The sequence below is a fragment of the Ambystoma mexicanum genome, chromosome 2p (assembly GCF_040938575.1).
Source record: "Ambystoma mexicanum isolate Mex_15411 chromosome 2p, UKY_AmexF1_1, whole genome shotgun sequence".
Taxonomy (NCBI): domain Eukaryota; kingdom Metazoa; phylum Chordata; class Amphibia; order Caudata; family Ambystomatidae; genus Ambystoma; species Ambystoma mexicanum.
The window spans coordinates 788,714,558-788,726,734 of NC_090923.1; the positions used below are offsets into that span (position 1 = coordinate 788,714,558).

A 12,177-nucleotide genomic window follows, 5' to 3' on the forward strand; every position below is an offset into this window, starting at 1 on the left:
ATCGCTTCCCTGATTTCTCGCTGTTCCGGATCAGTATTGGCATTAATTTTCCATTCATCTCTCGAGATGGCAGGGTTTACGACAGCTATGATGTCCTCATCTGGAGATGCAATCTCAGTGTCGATGTTGGTCGATAATCTGGAAAGACAATCTGCTACTTGGTTTTGTGGACCAGGAATATAGCATAGTTGGAGGTTGTATTGCATGATGTCGAGGAACCAACGTCTTATTCTCGGTGATATAAGGTGAGGAGTTTTGGACTGAAGGACATTTACTAGAGGTTTATGGTCTGTTGTCAGTATGACGGGTAAGCCCCAAATTAGGTTCCTGAAATGCTGAAGAATCCACCTCAGACCCAGAGCTTCTCTCTCAATGGTGGAATAGTTTAGTTCGGCTCCCCTCAGTACTCTCGATGCAAATGCGATCGTCACGATGTCCTTATCTTGTTGCTGTTCTAGGACACCACCCAGTCCGGTTTTACTTGCATCCACGGATATGATGGCTTTAGCTTTACAATCGAACATTCCTAAGGCTGGGGCTTGGTTAATTTGAAATTTGATTTCTTCGAATTCGTTCTTGCATTCAGTGGACCATATGAATTTGGTTGCCTTCCTCAAGATGTTTCTCATGTTTTTGGTCTTATCAGCATAGTTGCTTATAAACTTGGAGTAGTATTCTGTCATCCCGAGGAAACTCCTTAATTGGTCTTTATTTTGAGGCTCGGCGATATTCATTATGGTGTCCATGAGTTTCCTCTTGGGGCTGATGCCGTTGGCGTCAATGGAATGGCCCAGGTATGAAACTCGGTCGCACTTTATGTGTGTGAGCCCACTTTTTTGTATGACCTGTAGGACACCCACAAGTTTTGCGTTGTGCTCTTTTTCTGTACTGGCTGATATGAGGATATCATCTTGGAAGCAGTGTATGCCATCAAGTCCTCCAAATAGATGTGACATGAGTCTCTGAAAGACTGCTGCGGCTGAAGCGAGTCCGAATGGCATTCTGTTAAACATGAATGCACCGAGAGGTGTGACAAAAGATGTTAGGTTCTTTGAGCTCTCTTCCAAAGCAATCTGGTGATAGGCTGAGGAGAGGTCCAGAGTTGTAAAGTATTTTGCAGGTTTCATGGTCGATAGGAGTTCAGATATATTGGGAAGTGGGTGTCCGTCAACCCATATGTTTTTGTTTAGGTCTCTCAAGTCGACGCACATTCTTATGGAATCGTCCGTTTTTTTTACTAAGACAATTGGGGCAAGCCATTCTGAACTTTCGATGGGCTGTATGATATTTTCATCGCAGAGGCGCTTAAGTTCTTTCTTCAACGCCTCTTTTGTTCCAAAGGGAATACTGCGGACTCGGTGGGCCACTGGGACAGCACCTCTTTTGAGGATTATTCTGTGTTGGAAACCTTTTAGGAGTCCAATCTTGTCGCAGAACACCTTGGGGAATTGTTTTGCTAGATTAGATTTGATGTCCATATCATTATTGAGCACACTCAGCACGGGGATTTCTTCTCCAGGGTGTATTCTTACTCGAAGAGCGGCTTGTTCTTCCCATCCCACAACGGAGGAGCCATCTTTGGCTACAAAGAGTTTGCAATATGTTTCTCTGTCAGGGAACTTGAGGTTCACCCACACATATCCCATTATCTCGATGGGCGTTTTTCCATAACCGGTAGCTCCTACACAAGTGCTTCGCAGGTCATGTATCTTGCCAGAGAGTACACTCAAAAAGGTCTTGAGATCCACGATGGTGTAGGGGGAGCCAGTGTCTACCATTACAGGTAATGATATGCCGTTGATTTGCATTTTGACCCAGGGACTGTTGCTCTGTTGTTGGGATGTTACAGTGAGTATTTGTACCTTTTGTTGCATTGGACTGATAGATAACATGTCATTGTGCTCTTGGTTGCTTTCGATTACTCTCACAGAGGACGGTCTGATGAAAGGTCGCCTGCTGAGATTGCCATATCTGGTTGTCTTGCCGCGTGTGTTCTTGCAGACTTTGGCAAAGTGTCCAATCTGGCTGCACTTATAACACTCCACAGCGATGGCGGGGCATTCTTTGTCAGGATTTGCATGCTTGTACCATCTGCACCTCTGGCAGCGCGTTGGATTCTGGGAGTTGTATGGCCTCGCTCTGCTTGAGCCAAATTTCGAACCCCTTGATGGCGGAGCCTTTCTTACTGCTGCTACTAGAGGCTCGTAAGGCTCGGACTCAGGGCTGACACATTTGATCTCCACACTGGTCGTGTGGTCACGTCTTTCCCTCATGCATCGATCTCCCAATTCCATGCTCCTTGCTATCTCCGTGGCTTGGTCCAGGGTGGGATTTTTGGTTTGCCACAATTTTTGTTGGATGCGTGGATCAGCCACATTCAGCACCAATTGGTCTCTCAAATACTCATCACAGACACCTGTGAAACTGCAGGTTGACATAAGCGCCCTGAGGGACGCTATGTATGAATCAATAGACTCGCCTTTGAGCTGCTTTCTGGAAAAGAACCTGTATCTTTCCAGTACTACGTTGGTCTTGTTGCCAAAATGACTGGTGAGTTTGGCCAATGCTATGTCAAACTTGCGGTTTTTCTCCTCCTATGTTGCCGGGTTCGGGAAGGGTCCTGAAAAGTCTCAGTGCTTCTGCCCCTATACAGTTCAAGAGGGTCGCCTCCTTGAGGTCATCATTGAATTTGCTGCCCCCAATGGCTCTGAGGTAGACGTGGAATCCATCGATCCATTGTTCCCATGGGCAGGTTGGGCTCCCAGGGCATGGAAGAAACTTGGTGGGAGGCGGAACGCCCTGCATGGTGGTGTGCCTGATTCTAGGTTTTAAGTGGTGAGGAATGGCGTTGAGTGGCACCAGTTGCTGTAGTGTAGGCAGAGGTTTTCAGTACTGTTGGCAGTTAGCAAGGAGGCGCTGAGATACAGTCTTTATAGAATTGCTTGCATGGCAGGGTGGGACCCGATTCAGAGAATGCCCAGGTGTATCTGTACTGCAGAGTCTTTAGGCTTCAGTGTATGGATGGTCCTTAGTACAGATTGTGACCTCACAATGGGCTGGGAGCGCAGGTTGGCTGGTTCAGGGAAGACCTGATGGAATGTTCAGTTGTGATGTCACAATGGACCAAGATAGTGAGTGATTAGTCCCGGAAAGTCAGAGTAGCCATTGAGAGAATGAAGACTGCTAATGCTGTGTGTGTGTTGCTGGGCAACAGCTAGCAGCTTTTGAAAATGATGCAGGGTTCTGCTCAGGGCAGCAGTGAGGGTTTTACACAAAAAAAATGCCAATAAAAGGAAAGCGTACGTTTCATTTTGTCCGTTTTACACATAAAATGCCAAATGAAAGGAAAGTGTAAGTTTCACTTCGTCCTCCCCCCTCCTCTGACCTGATAGATGGACAGCTCCTGCTGTCTGAAGCACTTTTGGAGTAGGGCAGGAGTGCAATGTGCGCCGCTCTAAACTCCCAGCGGGGAGGAGCGGCACCCTTTACAGTGGAGAACTGAAAGGTGATGTCGAGGCCTCTCTTGGCTGTTCCTCTTGGCTGTCCACAGCTGACAGGCAGGCCGCTGCAGGCGCTGGCAGCAGAAGTCGGCGGCAGCGAAAAAAGGGGGGGGCAGCGCCCAATCAGGTGACCTAATACGCTCCCGGGGGCCTCGGGGTACAGTGCCTCATCACCATATGAAATAAAGAGGCACAAAGTATGGGAGAAGAGAAGAGCTTTATTTGAGGCCCCCAGGTAGCTGCAGTGGAAGCATCAACTGGCGAGGCACTCTCAAATGGAATCTACATGCACAAGGTTCTAAGGAGACCTGTGCATATATTACCATAACATCTCCATGGATCTATTTTTTACAGGTGCAAAAAGCAGGCATTATTACGTGGAGCAGGGTGAGCAAGTGATGTGGATTTTACGCTTGGTGCCCTCGCTCACTCTAGGAAATCAAAAATGGCACGGACGGTTGGAAAAAAGAAGAAAAAAAACAAATTTTTAACAAAATGGAGAGCTTCTATCCATCGTTTAACCATCTGTGGAATTTTGAGCATCGTTTAAAATTAGTGCAAGGGTCCAGTAATGATTAAAGTCAATACTATATGCAGTTCAGATAAGAGTGGAGGGGATCAGTGTGACGAACGTTAGGATGCGTAGCAGATAAATACCAGTATGCTTGTTGCTTGCCTACTCACTCTGCTGAAAGACAGAGTATGAAGGTCTGAACTATCTTCGCATAGTGAAGCACTGTGCAAAATAAAAAGATCGAAAGTGATGGGGAGAGATAAGCAAAGAGAGAAAGAGAAGTGTAATACTGTTGGCCTGTACAATATATGTTCAAATGAGATAACATGTCACCTTGCATACAGTTTCTTTTCAGCACCCACAAAACGGACCTTCCTAAAAGGCAGCGAAATTGACACTAGATTTATAAAAAGTCTGGGAGCTGCACGAAATCTAAATTTGATGCATGAAAGGTGTTGGTGGATGCTGTGTAGTGTGGCATGGGTAGGCGATATTAATGAAGAAAGGCATGTAAAACCTACATTTATTTTCGATAAACTGATGCAGCAGGCAGGACTTGCCTGTGCCGGCACTGCCAATCACCAGGAACTTGAAGAGAAAATCTGAAAGAAAAAAACAATACAATACCAAATAAATGACTGAGCAACGACTGGGACAAAAAGGTGCAACCTTAGCACACCAAACGTGGCATCCCAATCTCCTTTACAACGTACGAAAATGCATAGGTGCTAGCAAGGAGAAAGTAATTTCCTGGAAATATGTGAGACACTGCTTATTTGAAAACGGGTTCAGGGACTTTAATGCCCCGGGCAGAAATAACATCTAAAAAGAATTATTGAAGTTGATCAGTAACTAAGCGGCATACTCCCCATGGGGACTTCTAGAGTCAAAATCAAATGCAATTGCATCCAACGGTTACATATTTAAAAAGTATGGACATGCATAGCACATTACAGTACACAAATAATTGAAAGGAAGGAGAAAAAATAATAACTAATGTGAAGAAACAGGGGGATGGGTGGAGAATCAATCTCATCACAACACATTTAATTGAATTAAAACCACACAGCTAACTTCTTATAGCCATCAAGTGGGGGTAGTTTGCCATCTACTCTCAAACAAACTTTGCATTACATTTTAGCTATCCACCCGTCTCCAAACCTGCTAAGCTCTCCATACATAATTTGATGCTGAAAAGAGCATGATAGCGGACTACCATCACATTATTACCAATCCACCAGTATGACTAGAAAATGTCTGATGACCGATAGCTTTCACCCCAACACGAATCACCAAAGTCTAAAGAAACAGACTACTAGGGGAAAGGAGAACAAAATACATGAGAGAACTGGTGCTCTAGAAATAGAGAAGGGGTAATTTATATCTGTATCAAGGTCAATCCTCAATATTTCCCCTGACTTCCAACATCTGGCCAGTGATAATTGACCCTGGGGTGAGTAAAAAATGGTGTGCTGAGTGAATGTGAAGAATTGTGAGGTCGTGTGCTTTTTATGCCTGGCTAGTGGCTTGCAACTTCATTATCTTTCCCCTGATGTAGGTGACCCAGATTTCACCCAGACTCCATTGGCCAGCAGAGACCCAGGCTAATCATGTTCAAAGTTGCCTCCCCTTGTTTATTTTCAGTCTGGTGCAGCGGCAAAATGTACAGACTCGACTGAAAAAACCTCTCCTAAGTGGGAGATAAAAAAAGCCTGATCCAAATAAAGTGCACTGAAAAACAAACTCTACAGTGAAAAAAAAAAACACCCTGGTAGGCCTGCCCAAATGATGGGGCGTAGGAAGCCAAAAGATTTCAGGGAGAGAAAGAAGCAGAGAAAGGGCTAGAAGCAGGTTCTCGTAGACTACACAGTGTGGTAAGGCAGTAGAGGAGGGCTAGGATACTGACCTCTACTGAACCAACAGAAACAGGATAAAGACCCGGGGTAGCACATAAGTAGGCTACAAAGGAATGTTGAATTGGTCAAAGTACTGGAATGCGTTGTTGACGGAAAAGGACAACGCATAAGGTAAGAAAACTAGACAAGTAATGGGAATCCTAGGATCTCACAAAATGTCAGGGAAACAGTTAAGGGGATGGAAGGATTCTGGAGAAAAGGGCAGGTAACCAAGGAAGGGAGCAGAGCAGCAAAATCAAAGGGATAAACAGAACAAAGCTCTGCCAAAATGACCCTGTGTGGGGCTGGGGGAAGCAAACCGGTTATTCAAAAGGGGTAGTTCTAAATGAAGAGTCCAAAAATGAAATTATCACAAAGGGACCCGCACATCCTTGATATCAGAAAAGAAAAAAGGTTGTCTGGCAAATATGTTGTATTTTCTATGGGTTATAAAAGAACCCTAACCTTTGACCTAGAAACAGTACCCACCGCTAGCTCCCATTCTTTTAATGTGTCAACTGCAGTTGCTATCTTCAAAGGGAGTCTTTATTATATGCATTATCCATTAATTCCAAAGTTTTCACTTGTTCCTTCTCCTAACAAAGATAACCAAACGAATGACAGCCTTTAGTCAAATATCATGTAAGGACTTCTGGTGGACATCTTGGAAAGTGCCAAGCATGTATCATAGTCATGTTTTTTTATTTCTAAAAAAGCACACGCAACAAGATGTACCTATTCCACTGGGGGATTTAATTTCAACTACATAGGTTGTTTATAACATTAGGTATGGAGATGCGAACATTGTAATCCACAGTAGCAAGACAATAGTGTCCTATTCTACACTTTTGATCTCCAGTTCGGCATGGAACAGGATATTAGATGTGCTTTTGGAAAGGCCCATAAATCTTTTGACACCATTCTCTGCAACCCCTTAAGGTTTTAGGATCGTCATACCGCAGATCTCCCTCCAAACTACTACTCCGAAGATAGCTTCGGATCAGTAATATCATATATGAAAACAATGATTATGACAGACATAGGATCACTCTAGGCATTTGCACATATTTAGACCACCCTTACTACATATGCGATTTAGCATTTTAGAATAGTTCATAACAATGAGTACATTGTAAATAATAGTCACCAGCTACACATACATCATATGACTCCTTCTGAAGCTTTCATTTGTAGTAGTTTGGTAAAACAATATCTGAATTAGAAGTCTGAAGGAGTGAGAGAGAGGAGACCCAATGCCCCCAGGAGTCGTATCCCACCACCAAGGACGAGAGTAAAGGGGAATAGGAGAGTTATATGGCAATACAGGATAAAGTAAGTCCAACAGCAGGGGGAGAAGCAGGGCACAACTGTGTTATCGAGAGAAGCATAGAGTCCAGCACAGAGACAGCACCGGCTGTCCAAGGACAGGGTCTGTGATTAAATAAACCAGATGAAAACTGTGTCGTTCATCAGGAAGTGGAGGGGACAGGAAGTACAGAGCCGCACAGAAAAATAAGACAACAAAACCCTGCTCAGTACCCACTCTTACATCTGTGAATACTCAAAACACACCCCCTTCTTAAGCCTTAAGCTTCAAAGGCCCTTTAGTGTCCAACCCCCTGGAGTAAGGATGGCCTTTGTTAGTAGTGTGCCATTTTGGAGTATTGTTCCAAGGAGACCCCACGCACTCCCACCCGGTGCAAGCTACTGAGAACTTGTGGGGACATGTCATCAAGCATCCCAGAGAACCAAATGAGAAAGCCATCCTGCCTTTTGGATCACTTGCTGGAGTACAGACATAGCCTTGCATACACATAGCCTTGCATAGCAGGTCTTGGCCCTTGTAAGATATCAAACTGTGCGTTCCATTAATAATTGTGGGCACTCAGTCACCATGCTAAAACCAGGTATGGCCTATACCAAGAGTTTAACCTGTCACCAGGCTGATAGGATCACAATTATGATATTTTAGATCAGAGGTGCAGAAGGTAAATACATCCTCTGTCTGCAGAAACATGGTGTCCGAGCAGCTGTCAAGAAGGCACATGTGACCTCTGAATCTTCCCTGTGCCACTGAAGGGCAGGTCCTACAGATGTCAGGAGACTGGTATGGCAAGGTGTATGTATGCAATATTCTTTTGGCATGGAGCTTTTTATGAAAAGGTGGATGGGTGGGAATGGCCGGAAGGAAATGGCAGAGGCTGCTACAGAAGGGAAGACACTGGTGGGGCATGATACTAAATGGAAGGGGTCTACATCGACAATTTAAAAACATGCAAGCTCAGGCAGACCTTTTGTTTGTGTGTCACAGAGTGATCATGCCCCCACCAGCTTACATTTTGCCACTCTGGTTTCTCCCTTGAAATGTATTCTTCTCGACTCTGCACAATCTGTTCCCATCCACTTGCTCTATCCCCTAAAACCATGCACTACATGCACCCACTCCCATCGCCTTACAGTAAACCACTTGGTTTCCAACGCTCAATTGGGCTCACTCTACCACGCCATCATATTGGCATTGCAGCGCCAGCTTGCCTCTTCAGCCCAAGCTTTCTGCTCTGCATTTATATTCATTTCAGCACCCCACCATAACCTCTTGCTTGCCGTCCTGCACCCCCATCAACCATGGTTTTGCAATCCATACAAGTGCATAGATTAAATATTTGGAAGAGCACATGCACCACTATTTCGTGCACAAAACTGTATTTGGCATACAAGCACTTATTTTTGGTCTAAGCTAGTACATGTCCAATAGAAGTCATGAATGTGAAAAATCATTGAAACCTTTAAAACCTGCTCAATAAATTTAGCAAGTACGATGCCTATTCAATTTGAACAATAGACTGAAAAAATAAAAAGTGGCTATAATGATAAAACTGAACTACAGGTCGAATAATGAAAGATGGAACTTAGAACATGGGAAGACTAAAATGTTTGACAAACAAATCCAAACTGCAAAAAAAAAATACTTAGACATACAATCTGTAAAGGCATAAATGATAATAGCATGGAAGCAGTTGGTATTATACGAAAAGCTAAATTGCAATACAAATTAAGGCTCAGACACCACCTTAAAAAGAAAAGAGAAGAAATTTGGCTTATCAGTCGAAGAATAAAAATAGCCAAGCTATGTGGACTATTATAAATAGTACTAAAAGGAAAACGTTGCCAATTAATAGTATCCCTGAGAGTGATTGGATAACTCATGCTAAGAAAACACTAGGTACAATGGCGCATGATGAGATAAATAATCAGAACGAAGAGACGGTTTGGCAAGGCACATATACGGTAGATTGCCTTGCCAAACTAATAAAGAATCTCCCCAATTCAAGAGCTGCCGGACTAGATGGTACTTGCAACGCCCTGTTGCGCCAATCTCCAGAAAAATGGTCTTGGGCATTAAATATTTTATTTCAATGGATTTGAATTAATGGCCAGATCCCCGATTCCTGGCGGAGCAGTATAATACTTCCAATATATAAGAAAAGTGAGCGGAACGATCCTGCAAATTATAGGATGTTGACGATGCTGGATATCCCCACAAAAATCTTTGCCAAGATCTTATTAATTAATCTACATCAGTGGATATCATCTTGTCAGATCCTTCCACTCTACCAATCAGGATTCAGCGAAAGATCAGCGACATCTCATAACATAGCACTATTAGTCACTGCAGTATAGTACTCCTGGAAGAGTCGAGGGCTACCAGTATACGTAGCCTACATAGATTTCACAGCGGCCTTCGATACAATATTGAGGAGTAAACTCTGGGAAAAACTAAAACAATGGGGAATGCCGCCTGGCTTACTTTATATGATTCAACTGCTTAATAAAGAAACATCGGTAAGAGTCCACCATGATGCAGAAGGACGATTGTCGGAAGCTATATCCACCCGGCATGGAGTCAAGCAGGGCTGCATTTTAGCGGCAACGCTATTTAACTTCTACCTTGCTGACTTCTTATGAGATGAGGTTGATCTACTTATAAATAACATTAAAATCGGTACAATCAGGTTAGGGTGGCTAGGATATGCCGACAATCTCCTCCTGCTAGACTATACACCCAAAGGACTCCAAGCCAAGTTAGATGCGCTTGAAAGATTTGCCTCTATGAATATAGTTAAACTAAAATAATGAAGTTTCAGAATAAAGCACATACTAGCAACACAAAAAGTGCAAAATGGTCGATAGATAACCAGCAGATTGAAATAGTAAATATAAATATAAATATTTGTGTGTTATCATAGATAATAAGCTTAGCTGGAAAATGCATTGGAATAAAACCATGAGAAAGTGCATGATAGCCAGTATGGCATTAAGTAATTTTATAGGACGCCATGGTAACTTTTCCCTAAGCACCATCTTGCAAAGATAGTGTCTTGTTTGCTGTATGGAGCAGATTTTTGGGGAAGCTACTTTGCTAGAGAACTGGAAAAATTGGAAGCCAAAATATTGAGGATCTTATTGAAAATGCCCAATCATCTTCCTTATGAATACATCTTGTTGGAATGTAACAAATAGTGTTAACAGTAGACTTCAATACATGATGGCTACATTGTATATTAAACTGTCAAGATTAAATAATGGCACTTTTATTGTTAAGATAATAGAACAATACGTACATCTAAATAACAACAAGCTTTAATGACACTACATAGATGGTGTGGAGAATACCTTAAATGTACAAAATGATGATGCCTCCAGTTGGTTACTATACTCATTATTAAGATCAAATTGAAGCTGAAACAGCTGATGTACAACCTCGATAGATAACAAAAGATGGTTAAATTGGCAACAAAAGCAAATAGTGGCATGTTTTGGGAATATTGGTGTAATAGAGAACGTAAGCCATCATATCAGTTGGCTTTTCCACATTCCACATTCAATGGTATCTACAGTTTACATTTTACATGTGTGATGTTTTAGAAATAATGGGTGCAAAAGTAGGCATCCTAAAAGAAGTTAGATATTGCAGATTATATGGCATGAATATAATTGAATCTGCGAAGCATATTTTAAGAGAATGTGAAAGTCTAATATTGCTACGTCTTAAGTACCTCCTCGCTTATGATAATACAAAGAATAATTGTAACCCAAGTGAAATCTGGGTAAGACTATTAGAGGGTAATGATTTAAACTTATTTTATATGATGAAATTGTATGTGGTGGTTTTATCGAATTTAAAAGAATTATCTTACGGAATATTGGTTTTTAAATAGATGTTATTTAATTGGAAATATCTGAGATTTTAGACTTTTGCTAATAATGATTGTTTATCTGATGTATGATGTATATATATGCAAAGCCTTGACTGTTGTGAGCATATCAATAAATAAATAAAATAAACTCAATCTGTCTCCTGACCAAGAGCCTGTGGAGTTTACCTAGCAACGAGGTGATCTGCTCAGATCTAATGGCCCCAAAGGCGAGGCAGGCTGCAGCGTTCTGAAAAATCAGATAGTCTGCTTGGCCTCGATAGATCCCAATACAATAATCAATGGATCCCATTGTGGACGTGGCACAACAGGCAAAAGGAAAGAAAGGCAGGTCTTTCTTAAGCAGTTTCAGTCTGTGTAAACCGGCCCTACAGACTGAATCAATTTGGGCCTTTCTCGATCCCGAGGGTAGAATTTTAACCCCCAGGCTTTTTACACTACTGCCGGGAACAGGTAGGACACCTAGTGACTGGCCAAAAAGAAGAGTTCCAGAACCAGCTAGGGTCTGAGGTACCAAAGACCAGGACCTCGGTCTTACTTCCGTTCACTTTGAGGCTTTTTGCCATCAACATTGACAGTGCGGAAAGGCAGTTCTTGAGATTAGAAGAGTCAGTCGACTGAGCCAAGGCGGAAAAACAACTGAGTGCAGTAGGCATATGTATAAAAACGTAAAACTAGCACAATGCTATTAGATCAGCCAGAGGGTGGGGATATAGTTTAAATAATAAAAGGACAGAGGGAGGAACCCTGACGAACACCACAGGTGATTGGGTAAGGAGCAGACGAAAAAGGATAAAGTGAGACGGTTTGCGAACGATCAGATAAAAAAGAAATAAACCATTTAGAGGCCTGCCACCAAGGCCATCCTAGACCAGCCACTGAACCAGAATTTCATGATCTATTGTATCAAAAGCCGAGGAGAGGTCAAGAAGAATCAAGATGCCGATCTCTCTGCGGTCTTGACACAGAGCTAAATCGTCAAGAACCTAAATCATTACCGATTCGGTTCCCATGGTAGGTCTAAAACCTGCTTGGGAGCCATGTAAAAGATT

At 42.7% G+C, this 12,177-nt stretch overlaps 1 protein-coding gene across 1 annotated transcript in view; it reads right to left on the reverse strand.

Annotated features, from left to right (window-relative positions):
- RAB4B (RAB4B, member RAS oncogene family) overlaps positions 1–12,177 on the reverse strand; it is a 612,075-nt gene that overhangs the window by 417,732 nt on the left and 182,166 nt on the right. Inside the window, exon 2 of the mRNA XM_069644452.1 lies at positions 4,536–4,616. Within this exon, the coding sequence (XP_069500553.1) occupies positions 4,536–4,616 (81 nt within the window). The remainder of the gene's footprint in view (positions 1–4,535; positions 4,617–12,177) is intronic.